Source organism: Eschrichtius robustus, chromosome 18 (assembly GCF_028021215.1).
Source record: "Eschrichtius robustus isolate mEscRob2 chromosome 18, mEscRob2.pri, whole genome shotgun sequence".
Lineage (NCBI taxonomy): Eukaryota > Metazoa > Chordata > Mammalia > Artiodactyla > Eschrichtiidae > Eschrichtius > Eschrichtius robustus.
In genome coordinates this window covers 45,526,466-45,541,787 of record NC_090841.1, presented here as the reverse complement: position 1 = coordinate 45,541,787, position 15,322 = coordinate 45,526,466, and the positions used below count along the sequence as shown (strand labels likewise).

The window sequence follows — 15,322 nt, the reverse complement described above, 5'->3', positions numbered from 1 at the left end:
TTTCTGCACAGATGCTATTGAGAACAACTAATCAATTAAAATTAAAGAAAATCACTCTCCCACTGTTCTGAAATCACAACAAAAATGGAATCTATAAAAACCATGCCATCTGAAACCATATCCTTTTTTAACTGATTTTCATATGATCTATGCTAAAAAGCATACAAATATCTTCTTGATAATCTTACTGAAAACTTTTAGGTAAAATTCCTCCAAAGGTCTTAAATCATGACATGTAAAATATATATATGTATATAATTGTTATGCTTATAATCAATTGTAAATAATAACAGATTTTATAGTATTCATGTTAGCTCCTCTATATTTTATATTTTTTATTTTTATAAGTGTAGGTATACATTTTGTAAATCAGCTAAAGTCTATATAAAATATAGGTTTCCACAATTTGTAGTATACTTTATTTTGATGTTTACTATAATATTCATAAACTTTAACATATGTATCTATAACTGCACTAATATAATTAGTCTTAAAATCATTTAAACTGGTATGAATCCTTCAACTGCAGATGAAGATTTTGTTTGACATTACTATTGAATGACAAAGTTATTGATAATGTGAAATATAAACACCTCAGATAATTTTATTACTATTGGCAAATGTCTCCTCACTCAAATTGATCATGATACTCAATGTTCTACTAGTTGATAATATCTGAACAGGGTCCTTGTGCATTTTTTAGAATCTTGAAAGTTTAATAACTTTTATTATTGATAGTGTCTCTCTTTTATACCAAACTAAACTTTAGATAGCTAATTTAATTGGAAATTAATATGTAATAAAAAGAGTTTTAATTTCCTTTCAATTTATTGCATCCACTTTACCTTTCTTTTTTCTTCATCAAATCCCTTGTGATACTTGGAAATATGCATTAGATTCATTTGCTCTCTTATTCTTTCATTGAAACTCATAAATAAAACATAATGCTCTTCATCTGTTAAACATGTTAAGTTATGGGTGAAATGTCATGTTTGAAAGCAAAGTTATCCCTCACCCAACAGATTACTTATTAAGTATAAAAGGAAGAGTTTCTTAAAAATGAAGATATCTGGCAGACAGTATTTTAAACAAGGTACCAAATTTAATACCATCAGCAGTGATATACTGACATTATGGACCTCTCTCTATATAAGCACTGAAAAGGGTACAACATCACCTGTACAGTCTTCCTGCCAAAAAGTTTTCAGTTAAATCTAATCATGGGGAAAAAATATGACTAACCCAAATTGGGGAATTCTACAAAGCATCTGGTCTGAACTCTTCAGTAAATGTGACGTAAATGTGAATGACAAAATAGTTGGGAAACTGTTCTAGATTAAAGAAAACTAAAGGGACATAACAAGTAAATGTAATGTGTGAGACAATTAGATTCTGAATTTAAAAATAAAATCTTTAAAGCATCTTATTTGAGCATTTGGGGAAATTTGCATTATAGCAAATACTATTGTATCAATTTCGTGAGTGTAAAGAATTACATTCATGAGTGGCTATGTAGGAGAAAGTTCTGTTCTTAGAGACACACACTGAAGTATTCAGGGGTGAAATACATGTTGATTAGAAGTACCATCAAATAATTCAGCAACTACAGCATAAACACACACACACATAGATAAATATAGCAAAATGTTAACACTTGGTGAAGTTAAGTGAAAGGTTTTTAAGTGCTTATTGTATAATTCTTGCAAATTATTGTAAATTTTAAAAAATCCAGAACAAAAACTTTGGTGTGGGAAAAAATAAAGGCATTCTGTTTATGAGAGTTTTCTTAATAAATATTCTGTCCTTGAAAGTTGAATTTTTGAAAGCAGACAACTTCTCTTACATGTCACAAAAATAAATGCGAATGATGGAAAAAAGGAGAAATCTAAGGCAAAATTACAGTAGCATCACAAAAGTTAGAAAATATATTTCAGCTGGCAAGAATACCCTTCTAAATTAGATGACAACATATTAATAATAAAGGTTAATCAATTATTTTTCTCTATGATTTTACACTTGAGTTTCAAACTTAGACACTTGGGACTGCATTCAAGTACATACACAAGTATAAACTTGAGTTTATTTTGGGAGTATTATTAGTTTAAACATTGCATATTGCTGTCTAAAGCTCATAGTTCTGGGCATGGATTCAGAGCTCAGGCTCCTTGCTCCCCCTGTAGCCTCCCTCTATCCACTAGGATTTTTATGCTGTCTTCAGTTAGCTGGTAGAAGAGCAAGAGTAGGGATGAAGCACACTCACATTATAAATGCCTCAGTGTGGTAGCAACACACATCCACTGACATGTGTCATGGCAGTATGTGGCCTGACCCTGTGTTCAGGAAAAATGAGTGGAGATATTTCTAGTGAAGAGTAGCCATCTGTGTCACAAAAACTAAGATGCAATAAACCATTTCTGAGAATGTATGACCTCACCCAATAGTAATAGAAAATCTGAATGGAACCATACCTATTAAAGATGTGTTGAATTGCTAAACGAAATATAACCTAAATAGTTCAGCCTAGAAGCTTTCACAGATGAGATTTATAAACAGTCCAGGAATAGCTCCATTATTTAATAAGTTATTCCAGTAGTTAGAAAAAAGGGGAAATGCTAAAGAGCTTAATTTTTGAAGTTAACTGACCAAAAAGAAAGAAAAATTACAGGAAACTATTATCATAGGCACAGTGAGTTAAATACAATATTAGCAATATACAACACAGATATTTATAGATACATATACATATGTTCATTATCCATACATAGGTATTTCATATTCTTATACACATATATTGTCAGAAGATGTTAGTGCATCTTTGCTCTCCTAAGCTTGTAGATGTGTGTTGTGAAATATTTCTATTTTTTTTCTTTCCTAATCCACAATCAAAGGAACAACCATAATTCCTGTTCAATAGGATACAGATATTTTAGTTGAAGCTGCATTTGTATGTACTACATGATTTTGAACATTACACAAACTAAGAAATGCAAGATGTTGAAAACAATTGCTGGCTTTTCATGAGTTATATTTATTTGGATTATCAATTTAGGTTCGGATCATTTCTAGAAGATTGGACTAATGTTTTGAGTAATAGAATGGTACATGTTATTTCATGTTTTGAACAGTTTCATAGTTCTTTTCACTTAATGTTTAGGTTGCTTGGAATTAAAGGAAGAAACCATTGAAAACCTTCTTGCTGCAGCTTCCCTTCTTCAGCTTCCTCAAGTAGTAGAAGTGTGCTGCCATTTCCTCATGAAGCTCTTGCATCCATCTAACTGTTTAGGAATCCGAGCATTTGCAGATGCTCAAGGATGCATTGAATTAATGAAGGTGGCCCACAGCTACACAATGGTAAGGAGATTTAATTTTTAAATAAAAGAGACATAGCTGTATTATCAGAGGTTAAAATAATTGCTGTTGTTGTGTTGAACAACTTTTTAAATTTTAAAATTAGTTTTGCATCTTTGGCACATTTTTATCATGGGACACAATGTACCATAAAATATTTAATAATCTCAAAGTAAAAAAAGACATCACACAATGGACTTTATTATTGCTTTATGGTTTTATTTACATTTTATAGGCAATATAGGTATAGATATTGACTACTCGGAATTTTAAATAGTGTTTAAAAGATTTTTTTCTTAATTGCTCCTGGCATATCTATCTTTGCACATCCACTTCCACAGCTGCCCTATTTTTTCCCTTTTCTTTCTAGTTAAGAGCTAGAAGTTCATGCCACAAAAGTTTTTCTTTTGAATTTTTCTAACAACATCTCTGCCATGGACTGAGTTCTATCAACCAAAATTCAATGTTTAAGTCCTACTTCAAATGTGATATTATTTGGAGATGGGGACTTTGGAGGTAATTAGGTTTAGGTGAGGTCATCATGGTTGGCCCCTCATGATGAGATTAGTGCCCTTATATGAAGAGACATTGGAGAGTTTGCTTCCTTTCTTCCGCTACCATGTGAGGACACAGTGAGAAGATAGCCACCTGCCAGTTAAGAGTAGAGCCTTCACCAGGGAACCCAATCAGCCTACACCTTAAATGTTGTACTTCTCAGCCTTCAGCACTATGAGAAATAAACTCCTGTTGACTAAGCCACCCAGTCTATGGTATTTTGTTATGGCAGCCTCAGCTATTTAATACACTTTTTATCATAGCATGATATGTTAGGTATGGATTTGCCTGTATGATTTGTGGAGAAAAAAAAAATCATATCTATACTGTATATTTAAAGTATTTATTGTTATAGTGAATATTGGATTTCAGAACTCCTGGGAACTACTATACTAAGGGAAAATATTTAGATAGATAGATCAACTGATCTTTTTTTTTTTTTTAATTTGACTTTCCGTACCATTTTCATAAAGGGTTTAAACTGACTGAATATCAGTCAGTAAATAGTCCTAAAATACTATAAGCCTATTTGATATTTTTCTCTTTAATTTTTTGCTATATATACACAACTATGTATATGTGTAGGTATTTTAACAGCTTTATAAGAGATATTAAAAATCATTTGAATTTTAGACTTTAAGTATGTGTACTTCGTAGTGTGTTTCTCTTAATGTTATCTCCATTCTAGAATTGAATAATCAGTTACAACAATTTCACACCCATCATTTCATATCCTAGAAATAATCATTCTAAAAGCACTTAATACAGTACCTGGAATATAGCAATCTCTATATAAAATGTTAGCCATTTTTGCTATGGTTATTATTATTAACATTATGAATGATTTGATTTTTATTATTGAAACAACCAATTGTAAAGTGCAGAACTTTCTCTTTTCACCTCAGGGAAGAATTTATACGAAATAAATCTCATTAAGCTTTAAAGTTGCTATTTATTTAAAAGTTCTTATTTTGAGCTTTAACACCTTTTCAAATTACTAACGACAGTCAGCCACTTAAAAGTCTTCTCATTGTTATTCTTAGACAGAATCTCAATATTATTTTAATTTTCTTCCTTAATCTGTTAAGCAGATTAGTAAATTAAATGAAAATGTAGAAATAAAAGGAAGGAGATACATGCTTTGTAATTCTATTTTCAAATTCTTTTTTCAAAATATTTCATGACAAGGCACAGTACTACTATTGAAATTATATGAACCGTATAAAATCAATGTAAACACATACTTCATCAACCAAAATATCAAAGTCTAACTGCAGTCATTTAATTATGCAGATTTCATTGCTCTTAGGAGTTCCTGGCTTAGCTAAGCCAAAGAACAATATGCCTCCATATCCAGAGGGATAATGGTCCCTTCTGGTCTAGTTTGAAATTATTAATTTAGTAATAAAAATGTTTTACTTGCAGCTGCTTGGACTGATCTGCAATTTATCACACAATAGTAACAATATATTTTTAAATACATTAAAATTTATATTCTATAGTAAAATATATGTAAAACAGAAATATAGAAGGGTTCTAGCTAAGACATTCAACATTCTAAATAACTATTTTAACTTATTTTTGAGACTATGAATTGATCATGTGTTGTGTCATGTCTGTTGAAATTAAAAAGATTTCAAATTCTTTTGGAAACATGAAGCTCTAGTGTTCTCCCGATGCTCCTGGGTTACTATTTTAATGAAGAAAATTTACTGACCAGTTGTCTTCCTAGATCGTTATTTTCTCTCAGTTCTAATACTTTACAATGAGTGTTTGTATCTGGTATTATAATTTCTCACCATATATTTGCTTCTGATCCGTGTTTAATCCTGCATATCTCCTCATCTAATCTACTCAATCTGTGCTTTGAGAACAAACTTATTATGTTATTTTTTCTTCTTCTTAACTACTTCAGTAACAAATCATCTGAGATTTTCTACTACCTCTGGTACTGAATTAATTTATTTATTGGGTCTAAATATGTGTTCTTTACTTATTTTATAAGTAACATTATTTTCTAATTTTCAATTTCCTTGTCAAAATGTTTTAGATATGAACTTGATCTTCAACATCCAGATCTTAACTTGCTGTCTGTATGCCTTTGCTTTTTATATGCTTTGCTATGTTTCCTTTGGAAATTTCACTTATTTATTTGGCTTCAGCTATTGATTTTGTGTGATGATTCTGAAATCGATTCAGGGAAGGTGACCCTGCTTGGCAGTGGTTCATGTGCAAAATACTGGAAAAGTTTGATTGCAAGCTCAATATTAGGCAGAAGTGTGAAATATATTCTAAAACATTAATTTAAACTTTGGCTGCATGAATATACAGATAGCAACAAAATAATTGAAGGAAGTAGTTCTCTATTAGTCAGAGTTCATTTTGAGACCTGTTCTTAGTTCTGGACATCACATTTTAAAAACATTAGAGAGTGACAAACAGAAATAGATGAGAATAACAAGAATAATAAACATTTTATAACCATGTCATATGAAGAAAAGTTGAAAAAAAATTTGGTTCATGTGGCTGAATAATATCAGGGCATGAAAATAGGTATCTTCATGTATTTGATAGAATGAGCTTTCATTTAAAACAGTAGTGTTTAAGTGTTTTTTCATTCTGTTTTTCATTTTAGTAGTACAAACTTCTACTTCAGTCTTCTGATTGTTCTTTCTATGCTGGTTTATCTATTTCTACTGATCATCAGCCTTACTTCCTTCCAAGGTCAGCTTTACCTTTAGAGGAGACTCCTGGATCTTCATTGTTTAAGAAATCCTCTCTCCATACTGTTCTAGGTTAGAGTTTGCCATAAGAGGCACTCAGGTAAGGTATGGAAGGTGGAAGAGAAAAAGCCATTATTTCTCCACATGCAGATTCAGGCAGATATGTGGACAATGGAAAATTGAAGTAACTTCTAAGTGAGCCCTTAAAAGCAATTGGCTTCACTGCTGTAGACTGAGACAGTAGATGGGAGACTTCTGGAAGTTCTTGAGGAACTCAGTGCCTTTGCATAGTACTTTTCAGAATGTTTCACATTGAACAGAAGGTTGAGATCATTAGCAGAAAGTTCCCTGACCTTCACTTCCATTGCCCTTTCAAAGACCATTTAGGTCTCAAATTTCCTATCCAAAATCTGTCTTACATAGAACACAGAGTGGCTTGCTTTCTTAATTCAACAAATGTCTTAAACACATACCCTCAAATAGCAGGTTTAAACTCCATATTTTGATAGGCATGGTTCTGCACACCTAACTTCTGAACAACTAACTGGGCATTTTTTCTAAAAATACATTGAATTAATTTCACCTGTTCTAAATATGTGCTGTAAATTCCCTTTACTTGTACTTTACTCACAATAGTTCACTTGTCTGGAATCTCTGGTATCTAATTCTAAATAACCCCTCAGTTTCCAGGTAAGTTCATCCATGCCTAAGAAATATTTTAAAACTTTTCATGGCATTCTCTCCTTCATTTAAATTCTTAGTATTCCTTTCCTTAGGATTATATGATGTCACCATAAATTTTCTTATGCAATTAATTATCTTTTATGTCTTGATAGCTGGTCTTCACAACTATATTGAAAATTTTGTGACAGAGAACAATTCTTTCCACTGAGATTCATTTTGTCCCAACAAATTTTCAGCACCTGTTAATTATCAGCACCTATCAGAAATTAATACATTAATTAATTTCTTCAGTTCTCATAGATATTTAGAATTGTGATTCTCAGTACTCCTGAATTCAGTCATTCAACAAGACTACTCATGGTTTCTTTCTAACTTTCTTTCCAATCATATTTCCTATCATTGTTTTCCCTGTTCACACAATTCCAGCCACACTGATCTTCTTGCTGTTTTTTGACTACAACAAGCATAATATCACCAGATGACCTTTGTGCTGTTCTTTCTTCCTTCTGCCAGAAACACTCTTCTACCAAATATTTATATCCTTTCTCTGCCTCATTCAGCTTTCTGCTCAAATTTCACTTCCACAGAGATCTCTTATCTGAATGTTCTGCTGAAGGTGACCTGGCCTTCAAAACTCTCTATTTCCTCACACTGTTTTATATCCTGTAGAGTACTTTAATTTCCACCTTTATACCATATATTTGTTGTTAAGTGTTGTTATTGCCTACTTCCACCATTAATGTGGTAGCATTTATTTAACTTTCTATAACCTGGAAACCTAGATAGATGTCTGTACATAGCATTCATTGTTGAAGTGGGTAATGATTGCTGACTACTATGTACCAGGAGCTGTAGAAGGTGGCCTGGGGATACAATGGTGACCAAAATAGGCGTATGTTGCCCTTAGAGTCAAGATGAATATGTTGAAGCAAAGAAATTATAACCAAGAATGATAATTATATGTATGGTAAATACTACAAAGGAAAATTATAGGATGCTACAGGAGACTGAAACAGGGAAAGCCTCTTTAAATATGTGATGCAAAAACTGAGTTGTAAGTGATGAAGCAGATATTAGTCAAGTGAAGAGTTAAAGAATATTCATGACATAGGTAAGTGCCAATGATCTGAGGTGGGAAGCTGCATTGTTCTGTTTAAGGAAATCCAAATGTGATGGGATGGTGGGAAAGACAAAGAAGAGGTGTAGACAATGAGCTTGAGATTTTGGCAGAACAAAATTTTGCAGGGTTAAGGAGACTTTTTTAAAGATTTGGGTTTTTATTTTAAAATAATGGTATAACATTGAAAGTTTTTGAGCAAGTTAAGAGCCAAGATTTAATTTTAAGACTAATCACCAGATTGGCATTAGAAGAAGTCAAAAAGTAAGAATAAGGTTAGTACTTCATTAGAGGTCTACATGGATATTTACACACACGTACTGGGTGAGTGAGAAAGAAAAAGAGAAAATGAGGTAACTTAGCTTCTGCCATTTTGTTTGATGGCAATGCTTACCACTACTGGTGCTGGTGATGCACGAGGTAAGTATATAGTGTATATCAGGCATTGCTCTACATGTTAAACAAACTTTTGAAATTTAATCCTTTCACAACTCCTGCAAGGTATGTTATATCCATTCTAAAAATGGTAAAGCTAAGGTTTAGGAAGTTAAATAATCTACTCAGGAATAATAGATTGAACATGCTAGAATGGGGATTTAAGCCTGGTACTATCTTACCACAAATTTCAAGCTCTATCTAATATGCTAACAAATTTACATTTTACCCAGTATATCAAATTGGATTTCTGATATCCAGAATATTTCAAAACATGGATTACTTGAGACAAATGGACACTATAAACCTGAAACATAGATGAGACCAAAGAATTCCATGAAGATTTTGCTCCTCAGTTTTTTCATTCCCCTGTTCACTTCACCCTCACTTTCTGCTCAGTGTTACCAGCATGGCTTGGAACATTCCACAGTGTTTGTGCTAGAGGCAGAAGCAGTGGTAATAAGACTAATTAGAGTCTGCTATGTTCAATCAGTAGCTTTGAAAAGTAGACATTTCTGAGCTGGAGAATAAAGCCTTCCAGACTCAGGATAAGAGCAGTGACCCTTCCAGAGTCCGGACTCTAAAAACTCCTGTACATGGTTCACTTGTCCTTCATAGACATTAAAGCAATGCCAGAGAAAACGAACAAACTTTATTTATGTGGTTTCTGTTTATGGTTTTGAAATACCTGACATTTCTCATGGTTTCTAGCCAGCAGCATGGTTTTTAAAAATTCTTTACCAATAACCCTTCTAATAAGCCATAAATTAGAGTTTGCTTTGGTAGAACAAATGGAATTTAAATGTCTTTGCTTTTCTACATCGTCAAAATAAAGTTCACTTCATCCATATTTTGCTCAGGACTACTATGTGATATATTAGTACTAAAATTTGCTTTGAATATTCTTTTTTTCCTTTCATTCATTACTTTGTGTTAGTCCTTTGAGTATCTCATATACATACATGGTGTGAGTAATGATTTTAAGTCAGTATATAAATGTCAAATTGAAAATTAGCCAAATTTGATTTTCAGAATTTCTTTGTAAATTGATAAGAAGTGAAGGTTCCAGTTGAGTACAATGAGTGGCTCGGAGGACAACTACCACCAATTCTTAATCCTCACAAGCAGTAAGGAAGTATGTGGAGGCCTGCGTAGAAAGGAATTTCCTCTTGTCCTGTTTTTGTGTACGATTTTCTTTACTTGTTTTGTCCCTAAATTAGACTGACAACTCTTCAAAGGCAGTTTTCATTTGTGTTCTACCTCACAGTTATTGGTAAAATTCTAGTCTATTGTCTAAGATTGGAAGTTGATTTGAGTGGAGGAGTTTTTAAAAATTGCCTTTAAATTGTTTAGTGTTGTACACAAAGAGGATATTCAGATGACACCAGATATACTGATAGAGATGTATAATAAATAGTGATATTATAACAAGTGATTATTCACTCATGTAATTGCAGTTTGACTGCATAGAACTTTGTAATTGTTAGGATTCGAGAAAATAACCACAATGAAATGTACATTTATGACAGTTTTGAAGACTAATTAAGCATAATCACAGAGGATCCAGTGAAAATTATAAGCTTTTTAAGGGATCATTTTAGGCACAGTCCATTTCTTCTATTCAGATGCTCTTCAAATATGTTTCCATTTTAGGCTTTCATATTCAAATCACAGACAGTCTATTTTAAGAAATGCATCCTTCTGCTTTGTTGTTGTTAATGGTGAAGAAGATAATATTCATCTACTTGAAAAACATTCCATTCGTTGTAAGAATTCTTTCATTTTCATACTCTAATTTTATTTTCATTTCTTCTACTGAGCTACTTCTAAAACGCAAAGATTCAGCACACAGCTGTATTATAAAGTCACACCACACACACACACGTGCACAAAATCTACTATTAAAATTATTAAAAAGTATTAGGTATTTTTTATTTTATCAGATTTAAATTTTTATAGAGTTGCTATATGTCTTGAATTGATTCTGCAGCAACAATATAACTAACACAATTCCAAGAAGGAACAATAGTGTTAAAAAATATCCTATAAACCCACATCTAAAGGAGTTTCATAGTAACTCATAAGTAGTTCCTTAGTGTTTATTTCAATCATTTAATGTATAGAATTTCCTTCTGTGATAAATAATATTTCTACTTCGCCACCAGGGAAGTCCCAATATTTCTACTTTATTAAAATAGTTCAAAAAGGGCTTCCTAGGTGATGTCAGAAGAAGGAAAAGCCAGAAATTTTTGGCTACAGTGTCCTTTCATTTTGCAAAGCACAGTTCTTCAACAATGAAATCAATAATTTGCTTTTGTTCTGATTTTTTAAATGCCTGTGAAAAAGTCTGATTTTGTATGTATATGAAAGTGTCACTTTATTACAAAAATTTGCACATCATGAACTAATATTCTAAAGTATTTATACTTACTTGCTGAGGTAATGAATCACATAACATGGAACTCATTTTTTTTTTATGCTTCCCTTTTCGATTTTTCTCTCTGTGTCATTTCTGTTAAGGACTATACTTGTGCTTAAAGATCTTTAATAGTATTTTTTTAAAAGAGGAATAAAAGGAAGAGGGATCGATTATAGTTCACAAGAAATATGCTAAATCAATCCTTGCCTGAGGGGAAGCCCAGTTCGCCCTTTGTACACAGAGCTGTATAGAGATGCGGCAGATCATTTCCTTAAAAAAATACTTTCAGAAACGTATTGTACAACTAAACACAATTCAAGGGGAAAATAACTTCTAATAGAGTATCAGATGTTCCTCCCAGACCCCAAGTTACTCTAATGTATTAAATTTTCTGCACAGAGCTAGACTGCATGTTCCGTAAGTTCCACAAACTTCATCTGACTTGTTCATTGCTGTACTCTTAGTTCTTAGGATAGCACCTTACTCATTGTAGACACATGATAAATGATGTTTGAAAGAAAGAGTAAATGAATAGTTTTACATATTAATAATTTGAAATACTATTAAAAGTTTACCAACTTAAATGAAAGTTTTTGAATATTAATAATTTAAAGTGATGCATATTATCTCTATTCTGTGATAATTAAAAATATTTATATGGTGCCTAAATTTACTTTTCATACCTCCTTATTAAAATGTATGTAAAATAAATAAATACATACAGGATGTACCATGATCTTTAGAGTTCATTAGCTTTTTTTATCAGCTATTTCAAAACTGTTTAACAGGTAACATTATTCCACCTACTGTGTATGTATATTTTTAAATTAAGTTTTCACTGGACCTATTTCATATTCAAGGTCTATATTTAATATTTTTTAGTACTTCTAATAAAAACTATTCATATTTAAATTTAGTTTTCATTGAAGGTCACTATGCTATCCAGGAATAAATATAAAACCTGGTGGTTTAACAGAAAGGGCACATACTACAAAGAATTAATAGTGGGCCAAATGTATCCTATTGTATATGATTTCAGATTATATAAAATAACACATCATCATTAAAAATTGCTGGATAATAGCATATTATTGACCGGAGATGTATTAATACTTCTTTTGCTACCCAAACGTTATTGACCTGAGACGTATAAATACGTTTTTAGAGAGTGATACAATTAACATCACTTTGTGAAGTTGTTAGAGCTTAAAATTGATCAAGGGTTCATTATACAACTTATGATTGTCATTATCATTCACATTTTGCTTCGTTAGGTTTTTGTTCCAATCTTGTGTGTATTATAAACGTAAGATTTTCAAAAATGACACGCTGTGAAATTTTGAGTGAAGAAGAATTTTTCAGTGAATTTTATGCAGATACTCTCTCTGATTGTCCGAGCAACATATATACTAGTGTCTCAGAAGATGATAGTTCTTCAGAATATAGTTCTGATTCAGACGATGTTAATGTTAGACCAACAAAAAGACAAAAAACCTTAGTGATTGATTCTGATAGGGAAAGTGAAAATGAAACTCACGGTGCTGGAGAATGTTCCTTTGCTTCTATAGAAGAGTGGATTCAAGACAACATTTCACAAAAATTAGAAGACTGTACAGGTGTGTCAGGTGTAACTATTGAATGTAATAACCCGCAAAGTGTTAGTGAAATAACAGAATTAATTTTTTTGGCTGGCCAAAATAAAAATCACCAGCCACAAGCGTTAGTTTCTGGAAAAATCCCCTGGTCAATAATGATATAGTAAGCAGAAATTGGCAAAGGTTTGATAAACGAAATTCAGATCCTGATCTAAGTAGATTCAATAAATGTTATACTTAGGTGGTGGGCTTTATTCCAATAAGTATTTATAATTATTCTTATTGTATTTTTTAATATAAGACAATCTTTACTTGATTGTCTTATATAAATCAAGTTTTAGTTTTGTTAGAGTTATATAATTTATAATTAGTAAAAGACTTTCTGGAAAACAATGAAGGTTAAACATTTTTTAAATAAAATGGACTATTTCATCAATACTAAATCTAAGTAGATTTATTTAAGACTGATATTATTCAAGCCAGATATACTACTCTAAGCATTTGTTAAAGAGAGTTTTCATTTTAATTGGTTCTACAGTTAAAGGAACATGAAGAGATTTGCAAATATATGGATAGAGATGGAATTCAGTTTCTTCTCCAGTTCTATTTGAAAGGAGAATAACCTAATTATCAATTTTTGAAATAGTGTTTCTATTTTTACTTCTGGTATATGGATAAGAATAAATAAAGATAACTAAGTGATGAAGAGACAGGATAACAGGAAACGTAGAAAAAGTACATGCTTTTCAAAAAATGTATTGCAGTTGAACTAGAAGAAAATTGATGAAGTTAAAATTAGAGTTTATTATATGTAGTCACTGATTAAGACATATATGCATACATTTACATATACAAGTAGACATCTTTATCAGCATTGACTGCATATATTAATCAGAAGAAAGACTGTATTTTAAGTAGTAAACTCTGTAATAACCCTAGTTTACGTGGTTTCAAAAATTGACATTTTCCATGTGTGTATACTTGTATTAGTTCATCATTATCATATTAACTTTTATATCTTAAAAATTTACAAAGTTGACACAGAACTAGTAAAAGCATAAAGAAAATATAGAAAACATTTAGGATATCACCTTCATTAGTTAAGTTTGCCTTGTCATATGTGCTAACAGATGTCATTTGAGGATGCAATAATGTACTTTCTTTTTCTTTGGACTAAGAATATGGCAAGTTGTATATTCTTAGCTTTTCAGAAAGATTATAGCAAAATATGTCATTAAATATTAAAAATTTGAAAATCGCAAGTATTGTCAAAGACTCTAAAGCTTGGTTTGTAGGCGGCCAACGATGTGGTATACATTTGAACAGCCTGCTTCAATAGGTGAAAAGCCTTTAGTAATTTGTGATGGTTTAGTTGTCAGTATTTGAAATATCACTTGGCATAGGAAAGAATATTATTTTACTAGAGCATTTAGAATAAAATATGGACAGTTTGATGAACTCATTTGAAATCCATCATAGTAAATTGACACTTTTTTTTTTTTACTTTTAAAATCATAAAATGTTCTGAGAATTACTGCCTTATTTCATTTCAAGAAGGCAGAAATATGAGTAATGTATTCCAGCTTAGTACAAATAAAACTTGGCAATAACCATAACTTAAGCTAAACAACACCAAGATCTATAAACGTCTAATAGTAAATTCATCCTTTGGAGGCCAAGGCCATAGAGATGGGAATCAATGAAGCTTCAGGTTCCAGTCCAAAATAAAATAAATTTTCTGAAAGATCAACAGACGAAAAACTTACTAACTCCAAGATTCAGCTTGGGTGAACAGTATAATATAGGTCAACCATCAACTCTTTATTCAATGGTATTCCTCTATATCAAAGATTAGTAGAAAATAGATGTATCCTATTGGCCAAAAAACCAAAAACCAGTATAGTAATCTAGAGTTCCCTTTATTTACTTTAAAAAGCCAATATAACTTATATCAGAATTAGATTTTGAAACATACATAATTCTCTGCAAATATTAGTTTCTGTTGTTTTAACTCAAAGCTGTGACTAAGATTTTGTACAAATAGGATATTATATACATTATATTCTTAACATTAACCATTGTGAACTAAAATTTTAATTAATAGTGTCTTACAATGTGTGACAGTCCTTGAAGTTTATTTTTTAAACTATTTGTGAAAGGATAGATTGAGATGTCAGGAACAACGTGGTCAAATTCTTGGCACGGACACTGTGGAAGTAACTCCAACCAGATGGATAAACTAGATACTCTCTCAAGCCCTTCTTTAAAACATGACCTGAAAGTCTAGGCTGCTTTAATTTTGGCCAACAATCCCATACTTTTAACTAGCTTCAACATTTTCTGTGATCACCTGATTGCTGAAGACATTTGAGATTTTCAATACCTCTAGGGCAAAAAAAGAAGGTAAAGTACAGGAAAAAATTGCATTGAAAATTATAAGACTTAG

At 31.5% G+C, this 15,322-nt stretch overlaps 1 protein-coding gene across 2 annotated transcripts in view; it reads left to right on the top strand.

Annotated features, from left to right (window-relative positions):
• The window catches only part of KLHL1 (kelch like family member 1), a 422,746-nt gene that overhangs the window by 202,514 nt on the left and 204,910 nt on the right, over positions 1 to 15,322 (top strand). For both annotated transcript variants that reach the window (XM_068526655.1, XM_068526654.1), the window contains one exon: positions 3,155 to 3,351. In XM_068526655.1, the coding sequence (XP_068382756.1) occupies positions 3,155 to 3,351 (197 nt within the window). The remainder of the gene's footprint in view (positions 1 to 3,154; positions 3,352 to 15,322) is intronic.